This window comes from Pseudorasbora parva, chromosome 4 (genome assembly GCF_024679245.1).
Source record: "Pseudorasbora parva isolate DD20220531a chromosome 4, ASM2467924v1, whole genome shotgun sequence".
In the NCBI taxonomy this organism is placed as follows: Eukaryota; Metazoa; Chordata; class Actinopteri; order Cypriniformes; family Gobionidae; genus Pseudorasbora; species Pseudorasbora parva.
The window spans coordinates 27,349,751-27,376,225 of record NC_090175.1 but is presented as its reverse complement, the minus strand read 5'-3'; the positions used below and the strand labels follow the sequence as shown (position 1 = coordinate 27,376,225).

At 36.6% G+C, this 26,475-nt stretch overlaps 1 protein-coding gene across 1 annotated transcript in view; it reads left to right on the top strand.

Moving 5' to 3' along the window:
* The first annotated feature begins 869 nt into the window (after positions 1-869).
* nlgn4xa (neuroligin 4 X-linked a) overlaps positions 870-26,475 on the top strand; it is a 159,094-nt gene continuing 133,488 nt past the window's right edge. Inside the window, exons 1-2 of the mRNA XM_067441420.1 lie at positions 870-1,008; positions 7,451-8,214. Of these exons, the coding sequence (XP_067297521.1) occupies positions 7,752-8,214 (463 nt within the window). The 5' untranslated portion in view covers positions 870-1,008; positions 7,451-7,751. The remainder of the gene's footprint in view (positions 1,009-7,450; positions 8,215-26,475) is intronic.

Below are 26,475 nucleotides of genomic sequence, written 5' to 3'. Positions count from 1 at the left end.
GTTTATTTGTTTGAGTGTAACGTTGCACCTACGTCAGCTAACTCTCTTTATTAGTAGATTATTAGTAGATGGTCTGCTTAGAATATGCAAACATTATGATGATCCTCCAACAAGCATTCTACTGAAAATGAGTCTCTTTGCAAAAACATGTCAACTAACCTAAACCATTCTTCTAACCCTACACTATACCCAAAAGGGGACATTTCCGTAACCCTGCTCCACTAATACCACTGTACATTGTTTGCCATTACAATTTTTAATGTGTGGCTTATTTTGTAACTATTTTTTGTTAGGCAGATGATGAGTGAAAAGTAAATTACTTGATATTTAACTGATTGTGTCATCATGACCATATGTTGATATCCAGGACAACAGCACTCAATTCTCCAGTGAGGTTGCTTAAATCATGTCTAGCTCTAATCTGAAACATTTTACCCACAAACACCCAGGAATTATAAGGGTAATAGCAGCTGGTTAAAGGGTGATAAAGTGAATGCGGCAATCTATTGGTTGTAGGCATAGCAAATTTCATTCAGTGCGGCCCATTGGCAACGAGAGAGAGAGAGAGAGAGAGAGAGAGAGAGAGAGAGAGAGAGAGAGAGAGAGAGAGAGAGAGAGAGAGAGAGAGAGAGAGAGAGAGAGAGAGAGAGAGAGAGAGACGCCTGGTACAGCCTCAGTCTCTTTCCCTCTAATCTCTTTTTTTTCCCAGTCGGTGCTGCCTCTTTCTATGAAGACAATCAGATTCTCCACAATTTACTGTTCCTCCGCAGTGATTTCAGCGAATTACCTTAATCTTTGTGGGTCATTTACATCAGATATGTTGCCGCGTCTCTGTTGAACAGTCTCCGGTGTACCACCTCTCTTTCGGACGGCAGCATCACGTTGGATTTTAACAGGGGCAGCAGAACGGAGTTGGATTTTTCCCCCCTTGTGTGGCACATACATTTTGACCGTACCTCAGGAAGTCGGGCGGCAGGACAGAAGCCGTAGAATGCAGATACTGCAAAGGTAAGACACACGAGCAGTCGTGGAAGTTAAAGTATCTCTATTTTGTGCATATAGACAGTTGAACTGTTTGTCTGACGCCGCGTACACGCTTATCCAGCTGCTTCGCGGGATTTTTCCCCCTCTTTCGCTCTCTAAAAGATTCATCCATCCGGACTATGAAACGATTTTGCTTTGAGGGAGCCGGCTGCACGCGCTGATTTGCATGAAAAAGGCTGACCGTACAACCTGTTTCAGTAGTTGGGCAATACATTTTGCGTTTTGTTTTTTTGTCATCGAAATTATAAGCACGATCAATAAAACCCATATATTCTGCCTTCCAATATCAGTGTCAGTATCCATATTTAGAGTTGAAAAGCAAGTATACTGCATGAAAGAGTCTTTCATATGAGTCATAGTAAAAAGGCAAATACGCACTTGGACACTCAACATTTGAGGGAAAATGGCTTTAGAATGAAAATCGTTTGGCAGAACTAAATGTTTTATTATAGCACTACTTACCTGTGGCTAACCAAAGCTCGGTAGCCTATGCTTCATGATTGTTTTTTTTTTATCGCATACGTGCGTTTATGGTGCACATCCATCTGCGTATTAAACAGTCACTCCGCTCTTAAAGATGTGGTGGCGAGATTTCTTTTCTCGAGAGCCATAATATTGTATGCGTTGAAAAAGGCGAGGTTGCAATACATTACTTAAAACATAATGCAGTCGCGATAAAAGTCTGTGATGGGACACTTAGAAGGTGCGTTCAGATTGAAGAATATTTGCTTTAGCGGCTTGTTTTGTAACTTAACTCTCGCCTAGCTTTGCTGTTGGCTAGAGGGGAACTACTACATTCTCCTCAAAGATGCGGTGACTCCAGACTTTCATCACAGGGACCACTGTTTCAGCCCAAGCCACTCCGCTTATGCAGCGGTGAGCCACAAGGTGGTACTGTGGACATCTCCTGCATACGTGCATTTTTTTTTGGGATGGAGTGAGGAGGGGAACTTGGGCCGCCTCTCGAACATTCGCACTGTACAGCGTTTTAACCTTCACTTCTGGCAGAATGCGCGGCAACTGCGCGACATGTCAGATTAAGTGGTGAAATAAGGTTTCAATTAGGAAGTGCAAACAGCTACAGTCGCTCTATAATACAGATCCCAAACTACATCAATTAAAAATACTTTCAGAGTATCAGAATTAGAAGAACATTTATGAAATATGTTCTTTAGCTAGGCCTGTATATGGTGTCCTCAGACCTGAATATACGTTGACCTCTAACTTACCAACATTCATTTATAAAGTTTGAAATTGCTGTATAGACCTACAATTTACCACATATGTATAGGCATTTGTGCACTTGAATTAAAAGAGTATGAATTCATGAGCTTGAGAACAAGTTGTTTAATAGACAATTTAGCTAATATACATTTTTTAGCTAATACCCCCCACCCCTTCACACACACACACTGTTTAATTTAAATAAGCCATATACTAATAGAAGTAGCTAAATGTGATGAAGCTACTTTAATCACATGTATTCTGATTAAAAATAGGCAGGGTGCTTTTACGAGCAATATTCATTCTGGTCTTGAACGTTCAGAGGTGCAGTCCATCATACGTAAATCTCTTTTCTTCTCTCTCACTATTGCTCGTAGGATCAGTGGTTGGCCGTTGATGTCACCTTTGAATACATTTTCACTCTCTCTCTCTTTGCTTTCTGGGGTTCCTGTCCACACTCAGTCAACTGACAGAAAGATAGAAAGAGAGAATACAGCTAGAGAAAACAAATTCCAGCTGACTTGCCAGCCCAGACACCATGTTGAATAAGTCATAGCAGGTGCATTTGCAGCGAAATCGCACCACGTTTATCCGAAGTTCACCCAAAGGTCACATCTGTTTCTATGCTTTATTTCTTGGTCTATCGTTTGGACCGAATCAATACCATCTCCTTTACGTCATGAGTCACTCTTTGAACAGTGCAATTGTTAGAGCCTCCTTCAAGTAGATAATTTATTATAATTAAAACGCAGAGAGAGACACGGCACCTTCATTGAGATTCGCGTGAGTTATCTTCAGTGATCACACAGGCAGTGGTTTTATTTTCTCTTTTTATACTCCTTGGTCTTATTTCTTTCTTATTTTTATTTGTCATACTCATTCAAAATATGAGGGTGCATTTAAGAGAAGTGTGTGCGGTACATTTACAATGAAAATTCCATAAAATACCTTTATCTAAATGTAACTAAGACAGACTTGAGGAATGTGCCACAGCTAATTGCACAAAACACATTCAAACACATTTCCAACATATCCATTTAATACTTGAAAATGGCATATATATTTGTAATGAATCAACTGGGAACATAACACACACACACACATATATATATATATATATATATATATATATATATATATATATATATATATATATATATATATATATATATTACTGTAATTATTAATTAAGATATATATATATATATATATATATATATATATATATATATATATATATATATATATATATGTATATATATATATCTTAATTAATAATTACAGTAAATAATGTTTTAAAATAATATTCAACCAGTTAGTTATGTTCCCAGATATTAATTAAGATATATATACAGTATATATATATATATATATATATATATATATATATATATATATATATATATATATATATATATATATATATACTGTATATATATATCTTAATTAATAATTACACTCACTCTTAATTACACTCTTAATTAATAAAAGTGACTCAATAATCACTTTTACTTGTTCTTCTTCTGTGTACCGCAAATTAAGTTATTTTGGAATATACAATGTTGGGTGTTTTTAGTATTATTCCCCTCAGTAAAGGAGGGCCAGTTTTGTTTTGGAACCCAAAACAAAACTCTTTTACTCGTTTATTGGTTTTTTAAAACTCTTTGACTCTTTTAACTCTTTTGACACTTTTATTGTGTGGACAAACACACACTGTTTTGCTTTTAACCAATACGAGGGTGAGTAAACTAAGACATTTTTGGGGTGAGCTATCCCATTTGCCAGTAAAGACAAATGTATTCTTTGTTCTTGTTTGATGCTGTTGGGTATTTTGGCAGAACGTGGCTCCATTGCTTGAGGAAGTAGCAATATTGGCGAAAAGATATTGAATTAATCCCTCTTGGCTGGTCTAGCTGGACACCAGACGAATAGCGCATACAAACGGGTGGATGTTACATAGCTTTTTGTCTGCATTGGAAATTAAATTTTCGACCAGACATTCAGACCCATCTGCTTCGGAGGACAAATATGTACGTGAAAAGTTTTCTGAAATGCCCATCTCAATGTCAGGATATTTGATGTTCAACGGCATAGAGAGAACAACTGAAAATACAGGGTTTAGAAATCAGTAGGCCTACCACATAGACCAACAAAGGCCTCTTGATGGATAAGGCTGTCTTAATTCTTAATTGTCTACATAATGTGATTTATTTTTAAGAACACAAGTTTTCTCTCATTCTTTTTTTGCATCCCTTCATAATGAAGCCACTGCTGCATTTACAAAACAAGCCTTGAAGTCTGGGCTAAATGATGGTTTTAATTTTAAAAAAAAGAAGAAAAAAATAGAGTGGACTTAAAACTCTAAGGTGTCACGGGATCGGTCTATCTCAGACCACCAATAAAGCTCTTTTAAAGCATGTCATGTGTAATGTGTACAGGGACTCGAGCCTTATTAAATTCTTACTCCTTCATTAGATTCTGCCTTAGAGGAATATCACCTTTCAAATGCTCTTAAATCCCCGTAAATATTTAGCAGAATAATATATTAGTCAATTACCATATCAGGGGATGTTTTCTACATTGTATAAAGAAGATAATGCTTCTTTGTTGTTTGTTTTCTTGTAATTTCATGTTTTCTCTTGTGACTGTCAGTGCTTAAAACATCCTGCTGTTGTAAAAGCGTTCTGTTATGAATTGGAGAAGTGGAGATAACCCTAATCCTTTTGTAATTTGGCATTGCTCAAGACCAATTTAAGTTAATGTGACTGTCTCAATGAATCTATTATATCATCACTGGTTTGTTCCTACAATTAACATTCCACGGGTTATACTCTATCTACCACCTGATCTCTGCTGAAATTGCTTTTTGGTACGGGGGAAATGAAAAAGTTGAATCAATCAGTTGTTTGATTCTTGAAGAATTATTTAGAAAGGCTTTGAAAACTACAATGATATAATGCTAGGTGTGACATCGGTTGAACACACCAAGCTGTTGGCAAAATGATGCCCTTTGATGACTTAGATTTCAGTTTAAATGAAAGGTACAGATCCAAGAACAGTTTCATAAGAAGCCCAACTTTTCTTTCACTGACAGAGCAATTAATGGAGGGATCAGAGCGAACGAAAGAGTTCATCACTTGTAGATTTACTCAGGACTCAAGTCATTAAAGTTTCCCTCCAGAGGCTCCAAGGAGTCCAGCTCAGTAATTTGAGGCAAATGTGCATGAGCAATCCAGGTGATGATCTTGAACCATTTTTAAAGTTAAACGTAGCTGCGGTTTGTGTTGTACAACTATGTTGAATCAACTATGAGTATCAAAAGCACCGTCTGATGAGGATCTTCTCAATCTTTGCTTTCACACCCACTCTCTTCCTATTTCTCGGATGTGGATGAAATGCATGGAGCAGTCATTATTTAAATTCACAGGGAGGGTAGCATATCTTGTGCATAATCTGCTCTCAACTTTGAGTGCTTCTTCTGTTTGTTCATTCAGGTGGAACGATTATCATTTGTTCAGACAATAAATGTGATGCATTCACATATATTTAAATCAGAGGCAAATTTGTATTCACATCTGTTCCAATATATGTCTCTAAGGACATTTTTTTAAATTCGTTTTGATTTATTCTAGAGGATCTTCCTGGGAAGATTCCTGGAAACACTGTGACCTTTAGTGTTTTCACAGCGAGAGGCGTCTCAAACCAATGTCTTTTGTGTCATTCATTCTTTTGTAATCCTGCGAATAGTTTCCTAATGCTAAATTCCCAAATGTCTACTTGGAAAACAGACCAGAGTCAAATGATGATGGATAAATCTGTTTGGATTTGTGTAGATGACTCAGCCAGAGACATGATAAATTCTACTCTCTGAGCATGCTCATTGCCTTCATATCTCAGGCTATTATTGATGATGATTCTGAAGAGTATTCTGTAGCTCAAACCGCTGAGCATGGTGGTAGAGCAATGCAAAGGTCATGGTTTTTTTTTTTTTTTTGAAAGCTGAATAAGCTTTCCATTGATGTATGGTTTGTTATGAGAGGACAATATTTGGCCAATATACAACTTTTGAAAATCTGGAATCTGAGGGTTAAAAAAAATCTTGATATTCAGAAAATCACCTTTAAAGGAATTTCACTTCAAAATGAACATGTCCTGATATTTTACTCACCCCCATCTCATCCAAGATGTTCATGTATTTCTTTCTCGAAAAGAAAATACATTTGTTTGAGGAAAACGTTCCAGGATTTTTCTTTTATATAATGGTTTTCAATTGCAACCAAAATGTTGAATTTACAAATCAATGCAGTTTCAAAGGGCTTCATTACTTTCATTACATTACCAGCAAAACACTTATTTTCTATATTCAATGGATTGTTCCAAAAAATGAAAGTTCTGTCATCATTTACTCACCCTCACGTTGTTCTAAACCTGTATGAGTTTATTTCTGCTGAACACATAAGAAGACATTTTAAAGAATATGGGTTGATTGACAGATGGGGCCATTGACTTCCATAGTATGGGGGAAAAAATACTGTGAAAGTCAGTCTGTCAACTGTTTGGTTACCGATATTCTTCAAAATATTTTCTTTTGTGTTCAGCAGAAGAAAGAAATTCATATGTTTTAAACAATGTGAGGCTGAATAAATGATGACAAAATTTTCATATTGGGGTGAACTAGCCCTTTAAATAATGTAAGATACAAATAATATATAGATTGGACTGAATTGTAGATCTAAAAACATAACTGATCAATCATACAGCATGTTTCAGCATCATAGACATAGACAGTTTACAGGCAAATAGATCAATATATTCAATGCGTACATTTTCAGTACAACTACCCTCATACATAAATGGATATATTTTGTGTGTGTGTACGCAACAATGCTATGCTAACAGTTATTTGAGCCTATCAATTTACCAGACACTTACTTTATAAATCGTGGCTCAGTCAATGGAAACGTAGAGTCATATTTCATTGTTTGAGTCTAGAGTATAATGATGTCTAAGTGTTAGAATGCGTTTGTTATTTGAGTCTATTATGTATGTTTTCAGTTCAGTGTTACCTTGGCATCTCTGATGCTTAATGCAAAGCATACAAATGAATAAAGGAAATGGTATTCCTCTGTTTTTGTTTATGACAATGAATTGAAATTTACGGGCTCTTCTTTGTTTCCCACAGGCAAACCAATAAAGGAGGAACTGAAAGGAGGGAGTAATTACACCAGAGGCTAGCTCAGGAAAAAAGAGCCACATTTTGTTTCTCGTCAAAAGGATTGCAGTTAAAGAACGACAAAAATACAACTGAGATCCTGAATCGCCCTCATGGCTTGGGGGATTGACGTGATCGTTGATTTGATTGGTGGGAGTGCTGTCAATCATCTGTCCGTTGAGGCCTGAGGGCGGGTTTCAACCTTGGCTGTGGGAGAAGGGAGGAGTGGAGGACTGTGAATTCAACTAACTCTGCCAACCGCAGCTGGACCATGTCACGGCTCGGAGGAACTCCATGGATAACACTCACCATGGTTCGTCCGCTGGCTACTCTACGCCTTTTTACCTGGATTGTGCTTGCGGCTGCTTGGCTAGCCATTACACAGGCCCAGCAGCATCCTATTGTCACGACAAACTACGGCAAGCTAAGAGGCTTGAAAACATCTCTGCCCAATGAGATTTTAGGGCCTGTGGAACAGTATCTGGGGATTCCCTATGCCCTCCCGCCCACGGGGGAGAGAAGGTTTCAACCCCCCGAGCCCCCCATGTCCTGGCCTGGGATTCGAAATGCCACACAGTTTGCTCCCGTTTGTCCTCAGTTTCTGGAAGATCGGTTTTTACTCAACGATATGTTACCCGTATGGTTCACCGCCAACTTGGATACCGTTGTAACCTACGTACAAGATCAAAGCGAAGACTGCCTATACTTAAACATTTATGTTCCCACTGAGGATGGTATGTAAATTTAATTCCAACATAATGTGTTGTATGTCTTTAATGTTTTCATCTCAACAAGTTTCATCAATTTTTGTTTGCTAAATAGGTTGTAGAAATTCGATTTTTTTGTTTTGTTTTTGTTTAGATAGATCATCTCAGTTCATTTACAGCACAGCCTATTTAGTTAGCATCACATTGTGACCTATAAAGATTTTCCAAGCTCAGCAAATTCAAAGAATTCCCAACTGGCTTTTTGCGTGTTTGTTGATGAAACCCTGTAATTGGATCTGACCATTTTTGTTGGTTTTTGTTAGATACCCCATCTCAATTAGGCCACCGAGCAAGCTCATGACTATCAATACAAAGTAAACTAGATTTTTTTTTTTTTTATCATCTCCAAATATGGCTAGTATGACATTTTCCTTTCTTACTTTTGACCATGAATGTTTTAGCTGGTTTATATCCTTTTAGCCGTATGTATTTCTTTTTTTTTTAACTATCTGAATAATTTCCAGATAATTGTAGACAACCTCAATTGTCCATCCTGTAGTTTTCAACTGCATGATGGTGTGCTAAATTCAGCTCGGAAACTAGACTGACAGATTAAAGAAATGGTAATATATTATATATAACGCAATTTTAAAGTTGCTCATCAAAACAAATATGATCCAAAATATAAAAAATATATATACTTTAATATACTTTAAAATATAATATAATTTATTTATGTGATGCAAAGCTGAATTTTCATCAGCTATTACTCCAGTCCTCAGCATCATATGGTCCTTCAGAAATCATTCTAATTCTTGACACTGTTATCAATGTTGGAAACAGATATACTGTTTAATATTTTTGGAACTCATTTGGAACATTTTTACTATAGCTTTTTGTAAATTTAACATCCTTTTAACATCCTTTCTGTATAAAATTATTAATTTCTATTTAAAAAAACTACTGACCTCAAACTTTTGAACATTATTGTTACAAAATATGTTTATTTGAAATAAATGCTGTTCTTTTTTCTTTCTTACCCCCTCCCCCACCCCCCCAAAGAATCCTGAAAAAAAGCATCATCATTTATAAAAACAAATATTAGTCAGGACTACTGTTTCCAATATTGATAATAAATCGGCATATTAAAATTATTTTGTGTCGTGCTATTGCATTGTGATTATTTTTTAAGAAACATTAAATATATATTATAGGACCTGAAATCAAAATGACTTTATTCTGATTAATTAATGAATGCTGCAATGTGCAGTCAATTTTCAACATAATGTGTAAGATTATTGACACCTCATAGTACTCCTTGCAATGATTAATCCACTAAAGACGAGTTTAAATAAACCCATTTGCAGTTTATTGAAAACAAAATGTGACCCAAATACAAAAGAACCAAAGACCTGACTTAAATATGAATATAGAAACCTGGACTATAGACGTGGACTCGCCAAACAGTGGTTACATGAACAAGGCTAGACAGGGAACAGTGAAAACAGGAGAGCTATATGGACAACATAAGACACATGCCTAGACCAACCAAAAAGAACATGACGCATGGAAAAAGGGAGTACAAGACAGGATAACATGAGGTGCTAGGGAAGCACATGCCAAACAGGACACATGATTTGAAAATATAATCATGTAACAACCCAACATGACTTTTGTGGCGTCCTGAAGATGATCATCCCGTTAGCTTTCAAACTCTAACTGCCCATCATGTCTTGGCTCTCCAAATTGCTCTTTTCAAAATCCTGTGTAAAATGGGAACATCCTGGTATTTTTGACTCCAAGTGGGACTTGCGCTGCAGTTTTGCCAATGTTGAAGGAGGGTGACAGATATAAAAAAGCCCTTTTGTGCCGTATCAAAAGAAAAAGCATGATGTTAAGGGCTAGAATGGAAAACCTGGATCACCTCTCCCTGATCTATAGAAAACCGGTTATAGAGACGCATAAATTCTCAGTTTTAGTTTCCTGCATCTATTGTTAACTAGACGCACAAAAGAGACTGCTGTCTGTTAGTGACGGAGTCAGCTTTATCTTTCAGTGCAGTTACGAGTGAAGGCTGTGGAGGTGGCATCCTGTTTTGTTGTGAATTAATCACAATGAATGCCTCAGCCTGAAGGGACAGTCTGGGTGAAGAGACAATGAAAGCTCTCTTCCATTCTTTAATTGGGAAAGCTAACCGATTTCATTTCTATTGGACTATTCCAAAAAAAAAAAAAAAAAAAAAAAAAAAAAACATTCAAAGAAAAAGAAAGACATTGAAAAGAGGCAGTCATGACAAATCAGTGATTGTTACCCTCATTGTTTATCTAAATGGGTGACTTCTTTAACCTAACATCTGAAATCCAGTCTTGTTTTAAAGATAATTGAGATCTACACATAGTGCAAATGGGGACCTGACACCTATGATCATGTACTGTAATTAATCCCACTCCCAACTGTTCCAACTGTCAGCCTATATATAAATTATATGAGCGGCCAGACTATAATTGACACACTTTGTACTCTAGCAGATCATTTTTTTATGCATTTATGCTAATTATTATGTAATTATTGTAATTATATATATATATATATATATATATATATATATATATATATATATATATATATATATATATATATATATATATATATAAAAGAAATTGTTATCTTTTAATTCTTCTTTTTTTTTTAAATCCTAAAACTTTTTCAGCTTGAAGTTGGTTTTTGAATTCCAGACTTTGAATGTCACTTCAAACTTCTTTACAACACTAAATATATCTCAGAATATATCTGACTATAAACTGCTGATCTCCTGGGATTATCACACACAACAGTCTCTAGAGTTTGGGGAGTACAAAAAAAAAAAAACATCATCAGAAAAAAAAAGAAAAAAAAAACATCATCAGATGAACAGCAGTTAGTGGTGATGCTGGTGAAATTGCTTTGTTAATGAGAGGGTTTGGAGAAGAATGGTTAGAATGGTTCAAGCTGTCAGGAAGGTGGCAATAACTAAAATAACAATGTTTTACAACAGAGCTATTCCGAAAAACATCTCTGAATGCACACTTTGAACCTTTAAGTGGTTGGCTGCAACAGCAGGCAAACGCAGCAGGTTCCTCTGCCAGCCAAGAACAGGAGGTTGAAGCTACAGTGGACATATGCTCGCCAAACTAGACATTAGATGATTGAAAAAAATAAAAAATACTTTTGTCTGATGATTCATGATTTCTGATGCGATGCAGATGGTAGGGTCAGAATTTTAGTGTTAACCACATGAATCTATGGATCTATCCTTCTTTTTATCAACTGCTGCTGGTGGCTCAATGGTATGGGGGAATATTTTCTTGGAACACTCAAGCTCCCTTAATGCCATTTGAGCATCGTTTATATTCCACATCCAACCCTTTTTCTGCTAGTACCCTCCAACACGAACTAAGCCTCCAGCAGGATAACATGCCACGTTACAACGACTGTTGTTGTCATTGAGTTTAGTGAATGATAGTCTTCTGGGAAGGGCATGAATGTGAAGCTGATGAATTGGGAGCAAATGTTAATGCTCTCATGTCAGTTTGGTCCACAATCTCCAAGGATCGAGAGCAAAGTTGTGTTCTACAGAGTATTAGGTTCTACCAAATAATGTGGCCAATGTAGAATATTCCTCTTATTGTAATTGCTTTCTTATTTGAAATGTGTTGATGGTTTAAAACATGATTTTTGTAAGGTGAATTTTTGAGGTACCTGTACTATAACCACATATGATCATTTCTCATGTTGAGTCCCCGCTGTGGCTATGCATTTGTTGCTGTCAATCACCTCTGAATAATTGGCCATTTCTTTTGGTTAAAGTGTTTTGTGTGAAACCTTTATTTGAGCTGTGGGGATAGTATCGACTGCTGGGTAATGAGATGTCCTTTAATGTTCAGCCAAAAAAAGTGTTCAAAGCTATAACTTAGTTCTTCAGATTCTTCAGGTTGAATTATTAATGAATATAATGTAACAAGCTTCTGAACTAAAGGATTAATAAATGTGCTTCGTACATGCTAAAAATACAGATTCAACTTGCTGAGGAGAAATAGAAAATGCATATTAATACACCAGAGTGACTGGGTTTTTAAGTGTCAAACCTTAGCAAATAGGGGTTGAGGGTATCCCTTTGATATGCATAGCTATCATTAGTGTCAACAGTTCAACACAGTGACTAAACACATTCTTGTTTTAATAATAAGAGATTTTTTTTTAAATAAACCAACTATTTTATTTTATTTATTTATTTTAATCTAAAAGGTTACTCCGTTCCACATTACACCAAAATAAAATGTTAAAACATTGGAACCTAAAACCATAGAATAGCATTGCATCATGCAGAGTCCATCGGACAGAGTCATAGGACAGTGTTTTCAAATGTAATTGCAATCAATTTTTAAATCCTCAAAACATTTCAATAAGACAGTATGGATTTAAAAAGGTGCTAGAAACATTCCTTTGAGATTATGGTCCAAACAGACATGAGAGCAACAAGCATTCACTCCAGATTTGTCAGCTGCACATTCATGCTGTTCCCAGGTGACCATTTTACTCTAAACTCGGTGACACCCTTCTCTGTGACATGGCATGTTATCCTGATGGAATTAACTATCAGAAAATTGGTAGACCCTGCCAATAAAGAGATACACATGGTTGCAGATGTCAACAGGTTAGGCGTGGAATTTAAATGATGCTCAAATGATATTAACACTTAAGCCCTATTCGGTGTTCCATAATGTCGGTGTTTTTCTCGCACACTCATGTAAAAATCCCGGCCCAATTACCTACTCTTTGTTGATAAACACTAATGTTAACTGGTCATTTAATTGCCGTCTGAAATTTTTAAGAATATACCACTTCAAAATGCACTGTTTAATGCACCTTTTTGACCACTGCAGAGCACCGTACGGTTGCACTTTGGTGTAATTTGGATGCATTTTAAAGATCTAGACTTTTATTAATTAAATGCTGCCAAGTATTTACAAGTGCAATATATTTCATCGCAACTCAAAAAATATAAAGAAGAAAATCACATAAACATTTGAAATGGGCCGTTATTATGGCAGCAATTATATATGTTAAAATAACCAAGCAGCATTATGTTTGCCTCACATACATAAGCTGCATTAACTTATTTCCTCTCATTTCCATTTGGAATAATATTACATCGTTTATTTTGAGATAAAACACAAGACAGAACACCATTTTAACTATAATGTGCATCTATAGCCTATAGCATCTTATTTTACAAATATTTAAAAAAATTAATAATAATTAGGATATTATTTTCCTATTATTTGAATTAAATATGCATTTAATCTTATTTTGCCTAGCATATGGCATTTTATTTACAGCATACAATCATGTTATTGACCCCGTGAGCAACGCGTTCCCATGCTCGCAGGATCACAAAACTCGCTCCTCCACTGTGAATAAATCACCATCCGAATGCACGAGTTTTATCACTTTTATCACAAGGTATTTTGAAATGTTTTTTTTTTTTTTTTTTTTTTAACAGACTTCCATTTGAGAAACAATTTACCGTCCAAAATTGGGCTTAGGAAAGTGAGAGATAGATTTGACATTGCAAGCTGATTTTAAAAGATACTCTATTAATGAAGTAATGTGAAAATCAGCTTGCATTGACAAAAATAACTTCTCTTCTCTGTTATTCCATCCTACTGAGAATGAAACATGATTCCAGAGACAGCAGGTATAGGTATTCCAATTTTTCAGATTGGTAGAATGTACACCTCTGACTGTTTTACACACCATAGGTTTGTTGTAGGTTCACCATTTCTTTTGGCATTGGTAGACCTATTCAGGAAAATCTCAAATAGCATGACAATCCTTCTGAGACATTTACAGTTATAAAATGTGATATATCTTATTTTGTATGGGATCTTGCATTTGGATGACAGCATTTCAAAATAATAAATATTAACATGTAACTGTTTTAAATTGCTTTTTTGTGACCTCTGAATGAAATTCTCCTCAGTCTTGACATTAATTAAATCGTTTTATATAAGCACATCAAGCTAATCTGTCTAAGCCAATGCAACCATAACATCACTTATGCAGTCATGTTAATGCTGGATAATGCTTAAAGACTCTAGGGTAGTGAATAAACATTTATAGAATATATGTGTGTACTGCAAAAAGTAGAGTCACCTTTGGGTCATTTTCTATGCACCTTTATTTTTTAAGGTATTATTAAACAGATATTTCAGGGTATTTTGTCTTTGTACCAAACTAAGCTGCCTTTTCTTATACTCTTAAAAGGAAGCAATACATCAAACCTAATCCCATTAAAACAAATTCCATTCTTTTAACGTAAATCATTGCTAATGATATGAAGAAAATTCAATAAAAACAAACAAAATGTATTTTTTCAAAAGTACAATCAGAACTTCTGCATGGCGCGGATAACTTACGTCATCAAAGCGAGTTTGGGTCGAAGTTCATTAACCATCAAAATTAATTATGAAAAAAATATTATTCTTTGTTAACGTTAAATTAAATGTACTAATACACATTAAAATCATTTACTGAGCATGAGAAGCTGTTTTTTTATTACATAATACCAACAAAGATACATAAATACTGTATCAAATGTATTGCTCTGTTACATTAAACCCTTTGTGAACATTAAAGGACATCTCATTACCCTAAAACACACCTGTTTTGTCTGATAGAGACAAATGATAAGGTTGATAAAAAAATATAACTGTTTAGTAACCTTTTGTTGCATGACATTAACCAATTTAACAACACACAGACACTTTATCCACTAAAACATTTATTCAGTTTTCAGTTCAGTTTTTAATTCAGTTTCAATTTAATTTTTCAAGAGCTGGTGTTCAAAAGTCAAAGAAAGAAAGAAAGAAAGAAAGAAAGAAAGAAAGAAAGAAAGAAAGAAAGAAAGAAAGAAAGAAAGAAAGAAAGAAAGAAAGAAAGACACCACACAAATCTATGTTCTTTTTCATCCATCCATTCATGCTGTATAGCAGTCCATTGAAAAGAATCCATCGCAATCTCTGTCTAATATAATATAACTCACCTAAAGGATTATTAGGAACACCTGTTCAATTTCTCATTAATGCAAGTATCTAATCAACCAATCACATGGCAATTGCTTCAATGCATTTAGGGGTGTGGTCCTGGTCAAGACAATCTCCTGAACTCCAAACTGAATGTTAGAATGGGAAAGAAAGGCGATTTAAGCAATTTTGAGTGTGGCATGGTTTTTGGTGCCAGACGGGCCGGTATGAGTATTTCACAATCTGCTCAGTTACTGGGATTTTCACTCACAACCATTTTCAGGGTTTACAAAGAATGGTGTGAAAAGGGAAAAACATCCACGATTAAACATCGTTTAAATGCCCCGGCCTACCTGAGCATTCTTTCTGACCATGTCCATCCCTTTATGACCACCATGTACCCATCCTCTGATGGCTACTTCCAGCGGGATAATGCACCATGTCACAAAGCTTGAATCATTTCAAATTATTTTCTTGAACATGACAATGAGTTCACTGTACTAAAATGGCCCCCACAGTCACCAGATCTCAACCCAATAGAGCATCTTTGGGATGTGGTGAAATGGGAGCTTCGTGCCCTGCATGCCACAAATCTCCATCAACTGCCAGATGCTATCCTATCAATATGAGCCAACATTTCTAAAGAATGCTTTCAGCACCTTTTTTGAATCAATGCCACATAGAATTAAGACAGTTCTGAAGGCGAAAGGGGGTCAAACACAGTATTAGTATGGTGTTCCTAATAATCCTTTAGGTGAGTGTACATATCTACGATATATAAAGCTTTAATTACATATATAAAAGTATGAATATCTATGATGAAATAAACCACATCTTACCGCCGCCATCTTCTCTCAAAAATATGTCAATGTATGTTTACTGCTGATTGGTCAACACGGTTGCCAGAAAGAAACTCCTTTGATCAATGATAAACCATCCAGCACACCCCTTACCATCTGGCATGCCCATTACTCCGAACTTCAGTATGTTCCTCCATGCTCTTATTTTTTTTTTAAGGGTTGCCAGTGGTCACGATGGTCATTTATTGTGGATGCATTTATTGTGATGATTTGCCATCGAGGAAACTCTGTTGGCTCTCTTCATGACTGAATATCAGATGGTGCTGGTCAAGGAGTGTTAGGGAGTTTTCCTTACCTCTGCTGTTGGCTCCATTGTCATTGCCAGATTTGGAAGCCCTCTCAGTGCCTTTTTCTCTTGGAAACAAGTGTGACGGTATTGGGCCTTAAAAGGTTGAATGTGGGCGCCACCACAATTATTTAATTAAATACATCATTAGAGACACCACATAACATTATGAATTATACTATACAAATCAAATAAAACCAGAAACCACAAGAAAGTTCTATTCAAATTTCAATTCCATTCATATTTTCAGTACATCATATTCAACTCAACATTATAAGAAAAAATAAATAAATAAACTATTCAAACCCATGAACTTTTAACTTTTAGTTACCTCACAAAAATAAATAAGTAACAGATAAATCAAATCAAATCAAATAAATCAGATATTTGCATGCAATACAATAAATTGTATGCAGGAACAAAGAAATGAATTAAAATACAAAAGGCAATCACAACTCGAGCGCCAAAATAAACACCAAACGAAAAAAAACCAACACACACACACACACACACTCTACCTCAAAACCTCAATTTCTCTCAAAACCTCACCTCAAACCACACTAACGTTACATATAATGCCCTGAATTAGCATCTCTACAACCGGATTAGAAAAAGCTCTCTCTCACAACGTTCCATTTACATGCAAAACGCTCTCCAAACAGACTCGCCAATGCTTTATGAACTTCAATAAGGGAAATGTATGTTCCTCAAAATAAATCGTAAGCATTAGAATAGGAAAACAACCACAGCATTATATGTAACATAAACATTTCAATGCAACGCGGCCTACAACACAATACTCACAACTACCATCCGCTAGCATGACCGTGACCGGGAATAACCCGCGTCTGACGACAACAATGGCTAGAGAGCGAGAGTGGTGTTAATAGAGAAGGATATATCTAATATATCTGTTTCCTGTTCCATGCTTCATAACATTTAATACAATGAGCTAGTGGAGCTTATGACTTGTGCCACAGCCCGACTAGGCTTTAACTAGTCCGGATTGAGACTGCAAAAAGTCCCTAAGATGACCGATATTTGCGGAGTGTATCCATATATATATATATATATATATATATATATATATATATATATATATAAGTGTGCAGCTCCGGTTAGCCTTTCTGTTCTCCTAGACCTGCACACTGAGGTGTCAAATGTGTGGAGTTATTAATTCTGTGCTCAAGTGGTCCATTCAGCTTTGAGTTCCTCAAATATAGAGGGGCTGGGCAAGCAGGGTTATAGGTGGATGGATAATTTTGAGAATTACCTTTCCCCGGGGATATCCCCATCTCTGAAGTCTCCTGTGTCGCCCTCTAAACCATGTCAGATGTCATCAAAGTTGGTTGGGCAGAGAGTGTGTGGCAGCTGGACAAACTAGTGGAGCATTGGTAGTACTGCAAGCTCATCAGACAGGTATGCTCAAAGACCTGGACCAGAGGAGGGCTTATTCCCTGAGGCTGTCTCTTTAGTGTGCATATATCTAGCTCTCCATGCCATCAAGCAGACGGCCTGCTCTATTAGCCAGTATTGGCTTCAACGGAGATACATCTATGGCATAATTTGTCAGGGATGTCCTCCTTGATGCCCCTGTCTCACCCTTGTTTGGCACTGCCATTGAGGAGGTGATGGACAGGTTTAGAGAGGTGAAAATGCAGTCGACTGCATTTGGGAAGTATACTCCTTGCTGGGTTCAGGCCCCTTATATAAATCGTTTATGGCCTTTCCAGGAACAAGATCCTGAGAGAATATGGTGAGTGTGGCTGCTCAAGCACCCCTCCATAGAGTGGGGGGCAAATGTGCTGAATAGAAGAAACCACAAACAGATCAATGAGCTTTGGGTGCAGCAAAGAAAGAGGAGAGTGATTGAACAGGGCTGAAGCCCAAGCTCCCGCCCCTTTTTTCATTCCTTTCAGCTCCTCCTAAATCATATGTGCCCTTTCCAAGAACAAGTTCTTCGGAAGAAGAGAAAGAAGCAAGTATGACTAGAGCGAGCTCTCCTTCTGAGGAACTGGCAGCTAAGTTAAATCGTAATAGAGAAGCCACACTTATGGGTCTGGGTGCTGGAGAAAAAGAAGACAGTGATCTAAGTCCTTGCCCCCATTTTCATTCTTCATTTCTTCCAGTCCCCCTTCAAGTTATTTTTACCCACCCACATACAATGGTTTAATACCTATTTAGTATTTAGTATTAGTTCCCAATTTTTACCCACCCACATGCAATGGTTCTGACACTCATGAGTAGTAAGTCCATACTTGCAGGAGCAATAATCAACAGCAGCGTATAACAGATCATGGGCCTTATTTTAACAATCTGAGGGCATGGTCCATGCCATATAGTCCAAGAGGGTTGTACCTGGTCATGGGTGTGTTTTGGGCGTAATATATTGTAACAAATTCCAGAGTGAGATGAGGAAGAAGACAAGGGGTCTGTGCTTTACATTAATAAACAAAGGTTCCTCTCAAAGTTCAATCGTCGGTTTGGGCAGTTCCTCTCTGCTTCTTAGTTCCTCGAGTCCCAGAGAACAAGTGCTTCTCTCTCTCATGATTCTCCTTTCCTGCAGGCTTTTATCCTGTCTCTCCATGCCAATTACTGCAACAAGAGACAGGTGTTCGTCATTTTCACTTGACCTATTTACGTGCCTCGTCCTTTGACTCTCTCTCCAGTCACAAATTTCGCTAAAGCCTAGTTCACACTGCCCGATTTTAGCCCCGATTTTGACTCGCCGATAGGTTTTCGCGACAAAGGCCTGAAATTATAGGCAAATACCCGTGCATAGGCTCGTGCACGTGAGTGACAATCACGCAGTGTAAATGATCAAACAAGCGATCAGAGAGAATCGCCGACGAGTCGCAGATACTCGTGAGATATTTGGCATGCTAAATATCTGGAGCTGTCGCGATTCAAACTCCTGCTGTGTGAAATGAGTTCTGACTGAAAATGACATTGGTACAGCCAATGAGAGAGTGAGATACAGGGCAGCGGGAGGTTCAGAGAGGAGTTATAGACAGAATATAAGTATTTTAATATATATATATATATATATATATATATATATATATATATATATATATATATATATATATATATATATGTTTACAATTATATCAAACAGAAAAAAAGCCCAAACATTTGCATGTCCAGCAGCAGCACATTACACAATTATTTATTTACCTCAAACTCTCGAACACAATCCTTGCTCCCTCTGTCTCTCCAGCAATTTCCTCCACCATAATCTTTAAGCGCACAGAAAATTTGGAGCAAAACTTGTGCAGTTTATCATTTTTAATAACAATTCCAAGTCTCGCGCGAGAACTCCGGTCTGACACACGTGTGATCTCGCGTTGTTTACTTGTCACATCACACGTGTGTTTGGTTGGGAATGTTGGGAAACGTAGTTTGCGCACCGGAGATAGAGTTGACGGCGATTCTTCCTCTTGTACAGTCACGCAGTGTGAACCCCTCTGTCGCCGATCCATCGTGCAGTGTGAACACAGCAGTGACTGAATGCTACCCCAGATACTCATGCAGTGTGAAAAGTGCAGTGACCCAACAAGTTTGAAAATCGTGCAGTCTGAACTAGGCTTAGACCCCCCCCCCCCCCTCCACACATATCAAACAGAGGCTTATCTTCCAGTCACTTTAAAAGCCAGCTGCGCTTGCACAATCGTGTATTTACAATTTAGTGGTATTTGCAAGGGGAAGACCGAACGCTTCTCCAGAGAGGAATCCTTTTATTTTTAATATTTAACAATGATTGTGTGCTGCTCCAAATCACTATGTGTGTGATAAGTGAACACGTGTTATGCACCCAACTATAGGTGCTTCTTACTAACACATAATAGCAAAAAAAAATACTGCATAGTGGTTTTCAGTTGCCTCAAAATAGCACACTAACACACAGCATGCCCACGGGTGAACAGATGGGCACGAGTGCATTCTCTATTTAAACAGCGTAGCACTGGACGTGAAACCGATAACTGTGTCGGGCTGAAACTAACAAAAAACACTTGCCGTTGCATTGCGCCTAGTCAGTCAAGATCAAATACTTTACGTTACCATTGCCATATTAAATAACATGCTAAAAAATAGTTTTCATGATTTAACTACTTGTTTAAACGTAGAACTCTTCAGTCTGTCTGTAGAATTCAGGTTAATGTGTAAGATATCTGTGAAACGAGCCTTGGTGCAATTTTAGCTAACTGCAACATAAGGTGTCTGAGCGATTACACAGCAGTGTTGTAGGGCAGTGGATCTCCGTCCTCTGATAGGAAGTCAGATGATGGGGAAAGACAGGGGTAAGTGTCTGTTGAGCCGGTCAACCATGGAACTTCACTACTGGGCAACACAACATGTGGGGTCATGTGTTCATAGACACATTTATACACTCACAAAATCAGTCACATACATAGGTCTATATACTTTTTTTCCACTATGTGCATGTGACCTCTTTGTTATATTTTTATCTGCATTGTCCATTTGCGTGGCTCTGATGTACTAAGGTTAATTGTGCTAAATTGTACAGTGATTTTTTTTTTGTGTAAGCTTTAAGGGCATTCTGCTGGTGATGTACTAATAATAGTACACAAAAGCCTAATCTGCGAATAAAATATTTAAGGAATAATTGTGTATGCAATAATTCAAAATGTTATCCATGCAAAAGCTCTTGTAATTTTCGAGTAACATAGTTTATGATTTATACGTATAATTATGCAAAATTATTGATTGGAATACTTGTGTATGACAATCTTGAATCAGTTTCAAAGTTGAGGAACAGAAGACCATATATAGCCTGATATATAGCCTCATATATAGCCTCATATATAGCCTGATTTCCTAGTAACAAATTTGAATGCCTTTAATGATTTAGCTGTTGTGTGGTGGGCGTTCTGGCACAATATGGCTGCCATCGCATCATCCAGGTGGGTGCTGCACATTGGTGGTGGTTGAGGAGATTCCACCTTTCTGAATTTTGAAGATATTTCTTAAGATTAAGTATTAAATATGCATGAAAAAGTTGTATTACTGATGTAAAACATTTAGGGGAGACTATATTAGTTGACACATTTTGGGATATTTTGCATGCAATCAAGGTTTTACAAGTTTTTTTTATAATTCTTATATATATATATATATATATATATATATATATATATATATATATATATATATATATATATATATATATATATATATATATATATATATAGAACAAGCTCAATAATTCAGGGCTTCTATTGAAAGCAAAGACATTTCTGTGGATCTTTAATAATGCATTATTACTTAATCAGTTCATTATTACCAAATCTTTAATTATTTATCCTTTGATTCACATCATTAATAAGCATGGCCCATCATCAATTTCTTTCCACCAGGTCCATATTGACAGACAGTTAGCCTTCAACTTAATTACTGAGCCACCAGGGCACTCCAGGTGTAAAACCCTTAGGCTTGCTTTATTAAAAATCTGCCTTTTCTTATCCTTTTATGTGGCGATTATAAACAAAAAATGAAAGAGATTTGTCTTATTGAAGGCACAGTCCTTGGCTGTAACTAGATGAGGTGACATACCTCACCTAATATTTAGATGTAATGAATAAAGTGGGTTTTAAATTGATTGATTTTTCTACTTTAATTATTATTTCTACTTTGGTTATGTCCTTGACACAATCCCTTGTTACAAACTGCAAGATATTTAAAGTTTTGCAGCAGAAAGAAACTGCCTCCCTCCTATTTAACGTCAATTAAATTACCTGAGGAACTGACATTGATGAAAATGTCCTTAGTAATGTCATGCTTAGTTTTATATTTCAGTGTTAAAGTGTTTTCAGTGTATTAACCTCACAGTAACCTCACATTTAAAGGTTTAAAATTAAACATGTATGATAAAACAATATAAGGAAAATTAATTTATGTCAAGTTTTTGGGTTATGTAGTCAGTTATTTTCATTCAGTGACGGCCCCTGAGCAAAGATGACAATAAGAGGCCACTGAATTGATAAATTCAGTGAACAATGATTTGGTATTCTCTGTTATAGAATGGCAAACAGAAAAATAAATAGAAGTTTACATTTACCATTTACTGCAATAACATTAACTGTAACCATTGTATTTTGGCAAAGAGTAGATATACAGAATAATGTTATATTCTGTATATTGTATTCAATGTATTGCATAAGTAAGAATCTAATACATCTTTGTTATGAAGGTATTCTATTTTTATTTTATTTTATTTATACTAGATGTTTTTAAGCTACTGTTTCTGTACTCAGCTGTACTCAGTTACCTTTTTTTTTGCACCCAGCGCCTATTTTTGCTGGTCTGAAAACAATGTATGTTCAGGTGCATTGCTATTTTGAGGCAGCTGAAAACCACTGCACCAATAACCAACTGAAACCTGGTCTAAAGTCAATGGGGCAGTATTTTTTGTGTTATTTAAAGAGCGCGTTAGTAATATGCACCCCTAGGCGGGTTCACAACAGGAGATTATAGCTTAATACAAGATTATGATTTTGTAGATAAATATAAAAATGCCTATGTCATAATGGATTGTAATTGCATGTATCAGAATTAGCCTACCTATTTGCAGTGCCGTGCGCTTTAGACCACTCATGGAGCTACAAGGTTTTTGATACGCAGTAAGTGCATCGCATTACGTTTTCATCAACTTACAGACTATTCTAAGCTATTGTATTGTGGCCACTTAAGACTGATTTATACTTCTGCGTCGGACCTGCGCCTTAGCTTCTACGCTTCTAATTTATACTTATGCGTCATTGTCCTCGAATCTGCAGGGTTTATTCTGCGATAACAAACTGTGTAACGTGCAGTTACACGGAGGGAGCATATCCCTGAGGGAGGGGTTCTGGCAGACCAATCACAGTACTTGCGTTCCACGCAGAATCGACGCTTTATTACATTACATTGCATTACATAACATTTTTGGAGAGGTGCACGTCAGGGTTGTAGACCTACACATGCAACACAACCATATTTACTAATAGGGTTCTAGGCCTTATGTGTTAAAACATATTCTTTATTTAGCTACCCTTGCAAATGTGTGCAAGATTTCATTCAAGATTGAGACAGGGTGGAGTGGGGTATTACTGACATTTTGAGGTTGCTTTTCAGATGTAAACTGTGACCAATAGTTATGATTTATGAAAAAAAGACAAAATAATAAGACAAGGTTTCTGCCCAACAGCAACTTAATACAAAGTAGAATTAAAAGCTTTAGGGCATTACATAATATTTAAAGACACTGTATGTAAGAAATGTATTTCAATTAATAATAAAATGGCCCTGATATGTCACTAGACATTACGAAATCATGTTAATTTCAAATATTTATATCACTGACAACAGTAGTCCGGCCAGGATATTGTCATTTAAAAGTTGTTGTTGCAGCCCTCAACTGATGTTGATGTTGTCATGTTGTGTTTTGGCCTGAAGCTCTGCCCTCCGCCCTCCACCTATCTATCAATCACAAAGTCAGTAGTGTTTTGGCATCCGGGTTGCCAGCTCTGCTCTAGTTACCACAGCTGCAGCTACAAACAAACCTGCTGGATCGTGCAGCCAATCTGGCAACCTCGAGTCAGGGGGGAGGGGGAGAGGGGAAAGTGATTGCAGTACCAGTTTTGGCCACAATCTTACATACACTTCCTTTAAATGTTTGTTTTTTTACACATTTGATAGAAGTTACTGTTATTAATATAAATTAATTTACATCTTCTCTTTTTACACGGCTCTGTGAAATACTTGATTCTGATTGCGCATTCCAGTGGTATGTTATTCACAGATAACAGCCGCCAAAGTTGAAAAACACATGCTCATCCGGGTTGTCTTGGTCACTATGGTCACTACGAGTTATCTTGACCGGTACTACTTATATACTTAAGGTGTTACTCTGCTGTGTTCGACTGTCTGGTGCCATCGTGTGACTGAAACACTTAAACACCTTGGGATACAATGGAAGAAGACTTCAACGTGTTTTACTCATGATTTACTCACCCTCAAGTCATCCTAGGTGTATATAACATTCTTCTTTCAGACAAATAAAATCAGAGTTATATTTGAAAAGTCCTGGCTAATCCAAGCTTTAGCAGTAGTTGTAGCTCTGTTTTTAAAGTCCATCAAAAAATAAATCTGTCCATCAAAAACAACGTTCTCCACACGGCTCTGAGGGTTTAATAAAGACATTTCTTCCGATCGCATTCCGTATTCAACTTATGGGAACAGTGTTTAAAGTGCCTCTGTAGTTCAAAAGGCTGTATGTATCTTGAACCGTGAGAAGGCACTTTCGACACTTTTTTTTTCCACCGAAGGCGATAGGCTGGAACTTTACATGTGGATATTTTTCTTACACAAACTCATCAATATACTTCAGAAGTCTTTATTAACCCCAAGAGCTGTGTGGAGCATGTTATTTGATGGACAGCTGCATTTTTTATGGACTTAAAAAAAACAAAGCTACAACTACTGCCAAAGCTTGGATTTTGCCAGGACTTTTTAAATATAACTCTGATTTTATTCATCTGAAAGAAGAATGTCATACACACCTAGGATGACTTAAGGGTGAGTAAATCATGGGCTAATTTTCATTTTTGAGTGAAATATCCCTTTCAGCATTAATTTTTAAAATATATGTAAAAAAAAAAAAAAAATAGCAATAGATAAAGGCTTAAAGCAGTTTGGAACTATTTTTCTTTGTGGAAGCTTTGGCAAAAGCTAATAAAATATTTAAACTTGCTTCACGTCGGGGTCCTGATCACTCTGTCGGGTTTATTCTGTGATAACAACTGGGTGGGTGTACATTATCCTTTACATATTAACCCATTCCCAACCCCTATCTGTAGAACTTGGCACAGCTATCAAAGCTGTCATTTGTTAGACTGAAGCCATCCAACGTTCCCTTTTGCGCGCTGGGAACACATAAAGCTGCACCACAGTAAAGCTTTGTATAAAACAAGCCTCTTTAGGGGGGTGGTACAAAAGAAGTCATTACTCAGAAAGAACCATGTAAAAGGATCTCTGGAGTTTGCCAAAATTCATAACAGTGATGCAGTGGTGATGGGAAAGATTTACAGTCCAGGACAGAGCTGTTTAGCTAGAAGTCAAATAGATCTTTGTGGTGCAAACCTATACACACTACATCTACAATGAAATATGGTGGTGGAAGCATCACGCTGTAGGGCTACCTTTCATCAGCAGGAACAAAACATCTTATTACAAAAAGGAAAAATGGAAGGCACAATGCAGATAAATAATACAAGAGAATATCATTAAATTTGATATAAAACCGAATATCGGTAGTAGGACAATGATACAAATACATCACATAACCTAAATAAAAGATCTAAATGTGAAGATTGACATATGCTAATACATTTTGAGTACCAAAATACAATTTTACTGTAGGATTTTTAATTTTGTAAAAGCACAGGGAAGCTTTCTGCAGGGAAGCTCTCTCTCTCTCTCTCTCTCTCTCTCTCTCTCTCTCTCTCTCTCTCTCTCTCTCTCTCTCTCTCTCAATACTTGACATTTACTGTTAGGGTAGTCATTCAAAGAGGAAAGTGAAAATGCAGACTAGCAAGGTTGCTAATTATTGAGCATCCAACTCTATATTGAATGCCTGGAAATCCTGTTCTTAAATTCAGCACTACATTTCACAAGTTTTATTTATTTGTCATTTCTTAGCTAAAACATATAATTAATAATAATAATAAAAAATCAAATCAGCTGAAAAGTTTAGCCTTTAGGCTGGGACTACAGTGATGCATTATTGAAATCATATTTTGTGCCAAGCCCAATCCAAAAAACAAACAAACACATAAGAGGTGTATAATTATTCACTATCTGTTCCGTAATCACCTCCTGGCAAAGTTATTACATGTGTTGTTCTATGGTCCAACCTTGTAATCCCTGTAGTGCAGTACTTATGACCCAGCATGGTGGGTGTGTTGTTCACACTCTAGTGATTTACATGCTACTTGCTTTTGTTTATACAGCTTGACATCCCACAATCCTCTGTTAACAGAAGAAATATTGGAACCTGCATGATCTCCCAGTGTGAGCC